This window comes from Gadus macrocephalus, chromosome 5, assembly GCF_031168955.1.
Source record: "Gadus macrocephalus chromosome 5, ASM3116895v1".
NCBI lineage: Eukaryota > Metazoa > Chordata > Actinopteri > Gadiformes > Gadidae > Gadus > Gadus macrocephalus.
In genome coordinates this window covers 11,836,989-11,849,756 of record NC_082386.1, presented here as the reverse complement: position 1 = coordinate 11,849,756, position 12,768 = coordinate 11,836,989, and the positions used below count along the sequence as shown (strand labels likewise).

The window sequence follows — 12,768 nt, the reverse complement described above, 5'->3', positions numbered from 1 at the left end:
ATGTAAATTGGAAGTTGATAATACATTTGTGACTTTATTCTGTAATGACTGCAGCGAATTATATTTTACCTGCATCGTTCATCATTCCAAAAAGTTGAATTTAGAAGCGTTCAGAAGAAGGTAGAAAATTAAGTTTGTATCCATAATATCAGACTTGCAATAGTAGAGAATCGGGTCCATAAAGGTGATGCACTGATGTGTTTTGCATTGTCTATTTTCCTGCATCATTTAAAAAAAATAATGCACTTTTCTCCACCATGTCTATGCTATTGCACTCCAGTAGCATCAATGGATATTAAATGCTTTGCTACTTTCATCAATCTGCATTAATACCATACTGAACAGCTTGTTCTATGCATCCATAACTAATGAGAGCATGAAGTCATTGAGGGGTATGAGTTTAAATTCAAATTGGAACATTTGGGATTGTAGCTCATGTCCAATTCGCCATTCACTACGGTTACTATGTATGTATTACACACTAATGACATGAATAAATCATTTTTTCACCTATACAGCCACTGGTGTATATTGTAACACTGTGTAATGTAACACAAACGCTGTTAAGAAATGATAGCTCCGGAAGTCACTTTTAACTTGTAAACACGGGCCTGGGTGTACGGCGGCGGCGCTCTGATGTCCTGCCTCGGCTTAAAAAGCTGCACACTGGGTAAATGCACATTTAGCAGAATGAATGCATGTGAAAAGCTCGAGCCGATATGGTGCAGGCAGAGGAGAGCGTCGCGGGATAGAAAGCTGAGTAGCCCTGCTGGTTGTGTGGCAGCCTAGCGAGGCACAGGCCCCGGCCAGCCCCTTCGCCACAGTGTTTAGGGACGGTGCAGGATGCCCGCTCTGATGGTGCCAGCTGAACACCCTTCCCTTTCCTCCAGGTCTCCGTCTCTGAGTCCTAATCTCTTTAGGTGCGATGTGCCCCGGAGGGCTATAGCGCAGCCCCCGCGGGAACGCTGTTGTCTAGGAATGTGGAGTGTGGAAATGGTTGGGGGGGGGATTATGGGAGAACTGGTGTGGGTGCCCGTGCTCCACTATCACAAAGGCTGTTGGCGCCAGCACCGCTACCCCGTCGACTCGATATTCTCCCTTTTTAGTAAAATGGGGGAGGGATGCAAAGCTGCATCTCTGTGGCACTGAGGCGGAGGTTTTGGCCAGTATTAGTTTGCTGGTTTTGCTGCAAAAACGAAAAAAGTGTTCTGCTACTGTTAAAAATGAACGAAATGCAGAACGGGGGAGAAGAGGAGAATGAGGAGACGGGATGGAGGGGTAGAGCGATGGCAGGTAGCTGCCGGCCTGTGCCAAGTGAAATGAAGCTTTGAAAACATTGATGCTGTGCAGGTGGAGGAATTCTGGCTTCATGGTCCATTTGAGTGATAAGGCTGGGGCTCCTCATGCAGGCAGCGTAATTCCCTGTATCGGCAAGGCTGCAGGAAATAAGTGGGGCATCCTAGGATGCTGTGTTCTGTGTATTTTGCGACTTCAGTTTTGCATCATTAGCAGCAATGCGTTAAAAGTCAAATCTTTGTCCGTGTAATATATAAATAATCGTCTTCTGATTCATGAGGGTTTTATTGTTTATGTACTCCCTGGAACATAAACGTATCAATACTGACTAAAGAATGACAATGTCTTCATTTATTTTTTCTCTTCCATTAATGTGTCGCTGTTTATTGGGGCATGGCCACCATTTGAATGGCTTTAAATGTTGAATGTTTTGAAAAACGTGTTCAGCCAATCTTCCAGATACCAGTAGAGGTCGCTGGCTTGAATAAACAACAACAATAATGAGTCTCACTAACTGAATTTCATGAGTGGGATGTGCAAACATAGAGTGAGAAATCAGTTACATTTAAACTGTCTGAGTGTAATTTGGAACAATTGGTCCCTCGCCCAGCCATATTCACACCACCTCAAAATGGCCTCTTCCTTTTACGCATGCAATCAGTTGGTCATGTAATTATTTTCCCAAATTAGCCTGTAGCCATCGGTAGCTATTGTTTACCTCTTTCTCTGTGTGTGTGTGTGTGTGCGTGTGCGTGTGCGTGTGTGTGTGCGTGTGTGTGTGTGATGACGGGAGCGAGCTATCAGAGGAGAGACGGGAGATGAAGGGAAATGAGCGTGGCGCTTAGGAAATATCACACTGGGAAGATTTGCAGGTTTTGATCCCGGCAAATTAATGCAAAACCCCAGTGCAAGTATTTGATTTGGGAAAACTTCAGCAACAGACTTGCCTCTTAATAATAATTATAAGGTTTACATTAATTTCCTCCCCTTTTCCCTTCCACAGGAGAGCTGATCACCGCTGCCTGTGAACTGGGGGTAAGCATTAGCTGTATTGTTTAATCAAATCACTCATTAACTCCATACGCATTAAGGAAGTTTAATTAAGCATGGGCAGAAAGCAGATTAATTGTACTTTTAGTCCACAGGTTTTTCCTCCCTTTCTATACACTTATTTTACTAAGTTACAAGTAGAGAATGCTATAATTTGCAACCCGTTTTTCAAATCCAATTAAAGTCAATGGTAAGGCGATGGCTTTTGTAGGATTTGCCTTATGTACGGTATAAGGCTTATTATATCCACCCCTCTTTTTGTGTGTGTGTGTGTAAGCTGCGAAGAATGAACTAAATCGGGTTAACAGTTATAATAAGTTTTATTATTTAATAAAGTTTATTACGGCGCTGTGATCCTTTTAGGGAGGCTGTGTCGGTGTCACTATGCCAGTAATCCTGCGTTAGTGCCGCAGTCCGTGTGGCCTGTCTGCCTGTCAGCCCCCCCAGGGCTCCGGGGCCCTCCCTCGGTCGCCGGGCCGCGGCCCTCCGCTCTGCTCCCCTGAGCTCCCCGGTACTCATCCCCCCCCCCCCCCCCCCCCCCCCCCGCTGCCGTTGTGCCCTCAGTTGTCCTTAGCGGAGTGGCGCCAGGCCTCAGTGGTCCCCTAGATTTTTTTATTTTTTCCGCCATGAGGTGCTACCAACCCAACCTCACCTAATCTGACCATCTGGTTCACTGAGGGGGGTCTCCTGTGGCTCCTGTTCTCTCCTACACCTGCCCATTCTTTTCTGCCCGACGGTGTTGGGATTGGTTTCGTCTGGGAGTTTCACGGGTAATAACAGCGAGGGTGTGTTGGTGGTGTCCATGGTGACTGGTGGCACAGTCACGCTCTCTCTCTCGCTGGCTCTCCCTTCTTCTCTCACTCCTTCCCTCTTGCACACATCTCAGCACGGCAGTCTCAGTTTGAAGAGCTGGCCCCTCTCTGGCTGGCTCATGTTATCAGTGCCAGGGAATGAGTCTGTGTTTAATGACTGAGCCCTTATCAGGCTGGAGGAGACTTAGCCGCTAATTGCTGTGATTGCCGGGTTCCCCCAGGCGCACCGAGCTGCAGCGTTCCGCGAGCCACGCTACGCCGTGACGCCACTCCCGGGACAGCTTCTGTCCTTGGGAAGAAAAGGAGGCGATGGTTGTGGTAGTGGTGGTTGTGCAGAAGTAGGAGTTGGAGGAGGTGGTGAAGGAGAAGTAGGAGATGGTGGAGGAGGAGGAGGAGGAGGAGGAGGAGGAGGAGGTGGAGGGTGAGGAGGAGGAGAAGCAGGAGGTGGAGGAGGTGGAGGTGGAGGAGGAGGAGGAGGAGCAGGTGGTGACGGCAGAGGAGGAGGAGGAGGAGGGTTTGATAGAGGTGGAGGAGGTAGTAGTGGAGGTGGTTGAAGAGGAATAGGGGGAAGTGTAGGTAGAGGAGGAGGAGTAGCTGCAGGAAGAAGTGGTGGAGAGGTGGTGGTGCAGAGGGAGGCTTCCCGGGCAGCAGCGGAGCTAATCAGAACTCTGTTCCTGCCGGCCGTGCCTGGCACTCCATCACTGCCTCAGTACAACCCACCGGTCCACTGATCAAATAGTTGTAGACACTGAATCTATAATGAATTGATAATATTTAATAACATTAGTTCATCTAGGATAATCTGATGAGATGGAACCTTTATTGATTTAGTTTAATGTTGTTTCGATATCACTATAACCAACAATGTCAATATTTTCTCAGACCCAGCAGCGAGGACAGAGCGGGTCGAATGCAAATGGGCGGTCCTTTTATTTATGGTCTCTTTTGTCTCGCCTCCGTGTCCTTGCCCATCATCCATTCACGGTCCATGGTTTTGTATTCTCCCATAGTTCAGCTGCAGTTCAGTGAAAGGCCGTCGTGCCATGTTAGCATCTAGGCTGTAATGGACCGCTCTCCTGGTTTAGCTTCAGGGCTAACTAGAGTTGTTCTGATACCGATACCAGCATCGGGAAGTATCGGGTATCGGCGAGTACACAAGTCTATGCGCCGATCCGATACCATCACATGAGTATCTCATTTACTACACGGGCAAAGAACATTATCCTGTGTTAGTTAATGGTCGGAGGTCGAAAGTCGGAATGGGAAACGCGTTATCTCCGACCTACGTTCGTTCAAGCTACCAATAAATACGCTGAAATACAAGAATGCAAATATATAATTATAGATTATTCTCTCTTTTTTCTTTTATTTATTATACAGGAAAGTATTAAAAGGAACAAAGTTACAATTTAAAACGGGCCTGTCTCAGTAAAATAGCTGATTTCCAGCAGGTTCCTGTTCTGCAGCACATATTACATGTAACAGGGACAAGGCACATCACACGTCACATTTACATGCAACACATAACGGACATAGCACGTCAGACATCAGTAGGACAATCATATAGACAGCAGACTGAGCTCAGACAATGATCTATATAAGTCAGTGTTCGCAAGTGTATGTGGTGAGGAGTAACAGTTTATAAGCTTTTTTGAACTGTGTGATGGATTGTAATACTCTAATGTGATGGGGAATGCCATTCCAGACTTTGGTGAAAGTATGGATGAAGGACCTCTGCCCATAGCCGTTATTGTATGCGGGCCCTGGGTGGAGGGCCATGGAGACAGATCTAGTGACTCGCACTTGGGGCATGTTATGTGTTGGTAAGAAGGAGATGAGTGTTTGTGAGGTGCTGTGTTGGAGTAGAAAATAAAATGTGATAGCATGACTGTAAATACAATTTTGAAAGGACAGAGCGTGTGATTTAGTAAGTGCAGTGCAGTGGTGTGTCCATTTTGGAAGATTGCTGTGGATCTTTAAAGCTCGGTTGTATAGCCGTGCGATGGGTTCAGTAACTTCCTTGGTGGTGAGAGACCATATTGGTAAACAGTAGGAAATGGTTGAGAATACAATCGCATGCATGTAGGTTTTGGAAACATTAGAGGACAAGTATCGTCTAATCTTGATATATACATATAGTTTCTGATTTAACTTTTTAGTTAACTTGGAGGTGTGTTCACGGTAAGTGAGGCGTGAGTCAAGTAACACACCAGATACTTTGGCGATGACAAGATTTTGATTTGAAAAGATGATGGGACTGGTAAAGGACAGATGCTTTCTGGATGAGTGGAAATACATGCATTTAGTTTTTGTAACATTAATGGTTAAGTGATTGTCATTTAACCACTTATGCAAAGATTGAAGATCAGATGACAGTTTGGAATTTATGGTATCAGGGTTAGAGTCGGACAGAAAGAGCACAGTGTCATCATTATATATTATATATATATAAATGATCTAGTTCAGAAAAGAAAAGTTTTCGACAGTAAGTGAAACATCTATACATTGCTGTCATCGTAAGAGAACCCTTCAATCAGAACAAGGGCTATTAGTATAGTTATAATACTAGATGCTGTATCGGTATATACTCGGCATCGGCCGATAATCAAGTTCAGAAATCTGAATTGTATCGGGAAAATAATGATTAAATCTCTAGGGCTAACGTTGGTCTGGCCGTTTGTGTCTGCAGGTGGCCCACCCTCCGGGCTACCCCACCTTCACCCTACTGGCCCGCCTGGCCATGGGGCTGTTGCCCTCCCTCTCCCCGGCCCACAGTGTCAGCCTGATGTGCGGGCTCCTGGGGGCCCTGGCCAGCGGGGCACTCTGTTTCACCGTCTGCAGGTAAGGCGGGCTCTTTTTGTTTGTTTATACCACAGCTTGGTTCTGATTGGTCAATTCCGTTCCAGGGTTGTGCATTCTGTATCAATCACCGGACACCTTTACCTCGGACAGTTCCGGGTCGATGCACAACCAATCCAACAGTCTCACTCTGCCTTGAGAGTGGGGAGGTCACCGGAAGGCAAACTAAAAACAAAAATGATGGCAAGCCTGGCAGAACATAAATAGTGTACATTTATTGAAAAGGCATAAAAGTTGGAAGCTGTGCCCGAAATCTCACCCACAAGAAAAGTGACCCAACATCAAACTATTAAAACAATAGTCAATGATACATTTTGTGGCGCTTCTTGTGTCTCAGTGGGTGCGTGTGCGACTATCAGTGCATGTGCGTGTTCAGACACCAATACTAACAACAACGCTCAAACCATCCACCACATTTGGACAACGCAAACACACTGTGCTACAAATGACCGTTCTCAACTGTGGCGTATATGCAGAATATAACACTCTGCGGGGGTCCCTCTGTTCGGAACATAGTGTATCCTAACGGGAGGGGGGGCGACGCATAGGTTGCTTTGCAGCGTTGTGGTGTATTCCTTACGTAGGATGTCGCGACTTGTTGACACAGACTTGGATTCGAGGAATTTTTAGATTTAGTATGCCTGAGAGGTTATTGGAACTATTGAATCTGTAAACGGGCAGTCTTCCTTAAGAAAATACCACACGAGTGGTTTTGACGGAGGTGTGCCATTGTCTGGAAGAGAAGATGGGGTTTGGGTGGTGCTGAGTGAAGGCCAGTCACAGCCCTGATCCTCTGTTCAGTATTCAGGGACCGAGCTCCGTCAAGCCCCCCTTCTCTGTACCAGTGTGCCCGGACTGTTTACCCTTCAGCGTGTGTGTGTGTGTGTGTGTGTGTGTGTGTGTGTGTGTGTGTGTGTGTGTGTGTGTGTGTGTGTGTGTGTGTGTGTGTGTGTGTGTGTGTGTGTGTGTGTGTGTGTGTGCGTGTGTGCGGCAATTATCTCCTTTCTCCGTCATCGCCCGCCCTCCCCCCAGCCGCACAGCATGCACTCAATCCTGACATGGCACGATTTTTCTAATTCCCCACCCAACCAAACCTCCCTCTCCTTCCCTCCTGGGTCGAAGAGTTCTCGCTCTCTCTCTCCCTCCCCCCCCCCCCCTGTTTTCCCCTCCATTTTTGCCTGCTGCCGACCGCATCACGTAAGAGGCATGTGGGCAGAGTCGCTCCTTTTGTGCCTTTTATCTCATACGGCTTAGCGCGGGGAATTTACATTTTGTAATAAGTATATCTGTTAATGCCCAGTGTGCACTCCTCAGTCATGACATCAGTTATTTATTTTAATTTACACTCCCATCAGGTCGGAAGTGTAACGTTGTTTACCAACGGGTGAATACAAGCCTTGCGGTTCGGGTTATGCACTCGGGAGAAGAAGGGCTTTGTTTGTTTTGATGTAATGGCGCACGTTGGCCGGCCCGGTGGCTGTTCCTTGTGTGTCAGCTGATGGGTGGTGGGCAGGTGGGCTGGAGTCGTTCAGGGTCTGCAGCCCGGGGAGGGCTGGAGAGGAGGTGCTTCAGGGTGCCGGGTCTGGAGCCCGTGATAGACTGGAGAGGAGGTGCTTCCCTGGGGCCTGGCCCTCCGCCCGGACTGCAGCAGCCCTAGAGCCGCACCCTGCATCACTGCTCCTGCAAGGGAACTGGCAGCACACGCATGACTCCTGAGACCTGCGTCAGAGTAGCGTCCTCTACAGTGAAGTTAGCGACGGGGGGGGGGGAGGGGGCGTACGTGGCCGTAGACGTCCGGAAGAGGGACACACTGCGCAGCCCAACACACTCAGCCACCCGTTGCCTTTGGTGTAAAACTCGATGGCCAGACGTTTCAATGTGGCCAGAGAGCATCCATCTGGTTTGGCCAGTCCCAGTGCGTTTTTAATGCAGCCCTGTTTGGTAATCCCCAAGGATTTTGTTCCAATTTTGGATTTGAGTTAAGTGAAAAGTCATTATGAGGACCCCTTCTGACCCAATGGGGCTGACGGACATGGAGGACTCAGACAGAAAAAACACACACACTCTAAGCTCTTAAGTATGAACGTGTAATCTATGGTTTTCAATTTGTAAAAATCACCATAACCGGCTTTATTCGTTATCTGCACTGGTTCTGGTAAGAGTTAAGGTCTGTCACCAAAGATCAGCAGTCCAGTGTGGTCTGGGGGGGGGGGGGGGGTGATGATGGCTGGTGAGGGGACAGGTCCTGAACCAATGAGGACCTGCTTCCTGCCACAGCCATGGAGGTAATTGAGGGCTCCACAAGCTATTAGTGGGCGAGTAGAAAATGGACACAGCCACAGCCTGATGAAGGTTAACCCGGGCCAGGCCGCTCCTCTGACGAAATGCCAAGACTAGATGACCCTTCGTACTTCCTTTGTCCTTTTTTAGATGTTTTTTTTTTATGTTTTTAATTATTTTGTACGGAATAAAATGCCCTCCCTTGTTTCCTTTTTTGCCCAGTTCAGGCCAAACCAGACCTCCTAATTGGCAGAGTGCCTCTTCTGAAAACTAAACTTGATTATTTTTTTCTGAGTGAAACATTTTTTTCAGATGATGAATTACATTGAAGTTAAAATGGGTACTTGTTGGCAGTTCTTCTCAAATGGTAAATTGTCAGACCTTGAAAATTCATCTGGAATATACCCAACATTGCAAGCCTTTGATGTATCAATTTAAATTAGTCGGCCAGATTGCCGTGTTTAATGTGGGGGAATGTAAGTTGATAGGCTTGGAAGCCACTTCACTCTTGCATAAGTTTATATGTAGCACTTAGCCTCCCTTTGATTTGTCAGTTACAGTCCTCTTGGCTTGATCACATGGTTTGATGGCCAAATTGGATGTCTCGTTATGTTTTCACACCGGTGCCTGACAAGCCTTTGAGGATGGTGACCGACATGATTATAATTTCTATCGATTGCGCTGGAAGCTTTGCAGGAGGAGCGTTTGCCCCCTAGAATCCCAGGGACCTGAACGCCTGCAGTCTATAGAGGAATATGAACGCGTGCTCCTATCACAGAGGGATTATCCAGACAGCCGACTATTCCGTGCTCTCTCGTCTCACCGTTTATCTGCTAAAGCTGCTCCGAATCTGTGCTACCTGAGAGGAATCTCTCTCCCCCGTTCCCAGGCTTATCCAAAGAAACCACCAACAGACACGGCAGCTAGTTGACAGCCGTCGAGCCACGCACAACGCAGGCCCGCCGCATCTCCGTCGTCAGCACTTTCCACACTTTTTTGCGCGATTGCACGATTACATAACTGTGTAGCTTAGACACACACAAACGCTCCGCTTCCACCCCGCCCCGCTCAGCCTCCGTGGACGCACACCTGCGCAGGGCTCACCTGCCAAGGGCCAGCCCGAGGGGCACAGATGATGCCTCAGTGGACTGGGGGGCGGCCTGTACCGCGGCCCCAGCTCCTTATATGGGCCTCCACCATATGGTCCTGGAGGTTTCTGGAAAGTTACCTGTGGGCCGTCGGGTCGTCTTTAGAACACGGTTATTTATAAGACTCTATAAGAGGCGCGCGGTACTGGTCCCGGGCCAACAGGGTGTTGGTATCGGAGGAAACTCCCAGTACAAAGATCCCGTTATGAAAAGCATGTAAAGGGACTTGTTTTTTTCGATTCTTTTTTAAAAAGCATGACGCATGTGAAACCCTGTTAATAGGGATGGTTGTTGAAATGGACCATCCTGATTCGAACCTTAATTAAGGTTTGATGGACTGTATTGGTTGAACCCAAATCGCACATTCGTTCATATGTATCAAATGGTTTAGCCCGAGGTTTGCGGACCTCCTAATAGTGCTTTCACTGCAGTCCCCCCCTCCTTCCCTTACCCCGATCCAACCCCAGCATGACCAAATGTCCCCTCAGGACTGCTGCTGAAACGCAGTTAAACAGATGTCTAATGAAGATGTTCTGTCCTCATTACTGGGCTGTGGGATGGGGAAGGAGAGGGAGGGCTGGATAGTCTGCAGAATTCAACCACAGTTTAATATTCCCTTCCGCCCGTGGGCCTGAGATTGTGCCGTCGTCGGACGTCAATATCCCATTCCTCCGCCACCACAGGCAGTCCTAATAAGGCAGCGAGCATGGAGACAGATCAGACTCGGCAATTACAATTCACCCGGAATTAGTTAATGGAATCTATACAAGCAACATTTATGGCGTGTGCCTAATGACTTTGTTGAAAAGGCGGCAATGAAAATGGGCATTCTGTGAATCGTTCAAGCAATTTGCTTTAGCAATCGTTTTGCATTTTTTTATATTTTTTTGCTCCTGTGATTTTTATTTTTTGCATGTTTGTTGGGGCAGAGATTAAGATGGCATTCTGGGAGAAATTGTTGTGTCAGGGGCCTTATTGTTTGAGAAGGATTGTGGTGATTAATTTTGCGTTCACTCTTCTGGGTGGAGAGGGGTGATGGTGGGGGGGGGGGGGGGGGGGGTCTGAGCAGCAGCCGCAGCAGAGTTTGGGCCCTTCTGAACCCTCTGCATCTATACATGTCAGCTTCCCGCTCTGCTTGGAGGCAGAGTCAAGGCCAGGGAAGCGCAGTAGTTCATGTCGTCCCCAGCCGAGACTTGGCGCCCGGCACATCCAAGATGAAATGTGTGCCCTTTTGAATGTCGCATAAGGATGGAGGGTATCTTGGGAGTTGTTTTCTGGTGTCAGATACAGTATCAGCGTTATGTCAGAACGGGCTTTATGTCTGCGTGCTGCCGCCCCCGCCCCCCCCGCGCCTGGCTCTGGATGCTGGATGCTCTGCCACAGAGCACTTACCCCCGTCATGTGATTGTAGTGTTTGAATCCTCGTCGTCCGTGGCCCCGGCCAAACCAACACCCTGGGGCGTACGCCCGGGCCAGCTGGAACCCTAAGCCTCCCGGCCCGGCCCCCAGCCCGGCCCCCAGCCCGGCCCCCAGCCCGGCCCCCAGCCCGGCCCCCAGCCCGGCGCCACCGCCTCCTCCGAGGGCCCCCAACCTCTTCAGGAATGTGTGATTCCTTTCCAGGCCCGGTTTCCCGCCTGCCCATAAAAAAACGTCCGCTCGGCCGTGGAACAACGGCGGGCTGATCCGCGGTGGCGGCGAGGACGTGGCTCCGCCCTTGGCTCCGCCCGCTTCCCTTTGGGGGGGGGGGGGGGGGGGCGTGTGGCCGGGGGCGTCCCGGTCGGCCTCGTCGTAAAGCCTCATTCTTCACCGCATAGTGCTCATACAGGGGGGTGTCGGGTGGGATATTTAGTGCAGAGGGCACGCGCTCGTCGCGCTGGCAGGACGCTGGTAGATGGGCAGGGGTAAATGAGACGGGACCCGTGCAGACACTTCAAAGCGGGGGCGCCCCTGAAGAGGAAATGTAGCCCGCTGTATCATTCTCTTTTATTGGTCCCCCTTTTCCTTTCAGCTCCTCTGTTAGATGCTTTTCCTTTCTTTTTCCTTCTCTTCCTGTTTTTTTCTCCGTTCTGAGCCTTTTTATGTTATGAGCATTTCAGCAGAGTTCCCAGCCCAGGAAACACAGCAGTATCCTATATGTACGTCACTAAAAATAGAAATTCAATTTTTTTTATTCCTCAGCAAGATATTTTACTTTCCAAATATAAAGACAGGCAAACACTGATGGTATTATTTACTCAACGTTGGTCTCTTAATCGGGTAGTATAACCTGATTAACTGATTTATTACCGCTGGAGGGGTGGCACTGTGTACTATTGAATTGTCTGGACGGCGCAGTGTGTCGTTTCAGGCAGCCATTGTCCACCGTACACCACTATAGCATTCACTGCCCCGCAACGAGCCCTGATAAGATGCAAACACGGTCCGCGCTCGTGTCAGAGTCTCTGCTGCTTTATCTATGGGCCCCTGGAGAGCCAACGAGCCTGGGAGACTGACAGGCCTGGCTTAGACCCAGGTAGTTCCAGGGACATAGACGGGTCATTCACACTGCTGCTTGTAGACAGATCACTTAAAAAATTTGACACGCCCCAACCGAGGTGGGCATGGTTTTGTGTGTGTGTGTGTGTGTGTGTGTGTGTGTGTGTGTGTGTGTGTGTGTGTGTGTGTGTGTGTGTGTGTGTGTGTGTGTGTGTGTGTGTGTGTGTGTGTGTGTGTGTGTGTGTGTGTGTGTGTGTGTGTGTGTTAGGGCTGCTAGATTATGGAAAAATCATAATCAGGATTATTTTGGTCAATATTGAAATCAGGATTATTCAAATGATTATTTTTGAGTTCGAAAACATGACACTTTTTAACTGAGCTTCGAAAAAAAATGCACAATGTTCAAATGGAAAATAATGTATAAATAGGTAAAAAAAAAACATGGAAAAAAAAAAACATTTCAACTCAACTATTTTGGAAATCGTTCGACCCAAAAATCGAATTCACAATTAAAATGTGATTAATTGCTCTGTGTGTGTGTGTGTGTGTGTGTGTGTGTGTGTGTGTGTGTGTGTGTGTGTGTGTGTGTGTGTGTGTGTGTGTGTGTGTGTGTGTGTGTGTGTGTGTGTGTGTGTTGAAAGAGAGTGACAGAGACGGACACACCTTGCATTGGAAAGTCTCTGGGTGAGCCTGGGCAGAGTTTGCATAATGTCCCGGTCCGTAGACCCCCACTAGTGCTCATCACCCAGAACCTGCCCCCTGCTGAGCACATGAGCTGGGGAGAGTTAATTGTCAAGCAGGGGGGTAGAATTAGGGGGGTGGGAGTGCAGGGAGTCCCACCCAGCACC

The 12,768-nt window shown here is 48.5% G+C and overlaps 1 protein-coding gene across 2 annotated transcripts in view; it reads left to right on the top strand.

Moving 5' to 3' along the window:
- Positions 1-12,768, top strand: part of tmem260 (transmembrane protein 260) — a 32,215-nt gene that overhangs the window by 2,219 nt on the left and 17,228 nt on the right. For both annotated transcript variants that reach the window (XM_060052332.1, XM_060052330.1), the window contains exons 2-3: positions 2,300-2,331; positions 5,848-5,999. In XM_060052332.1, the coding sequence (XP_059908315.1) occupies positions 2,300-2,331; positions 5,848-5,999 (184 nt within the window). The remainder of the gene's footprint in view (positions 1-2,299; positions 2,332-5,847; positions 6,000-12,768) is intronic.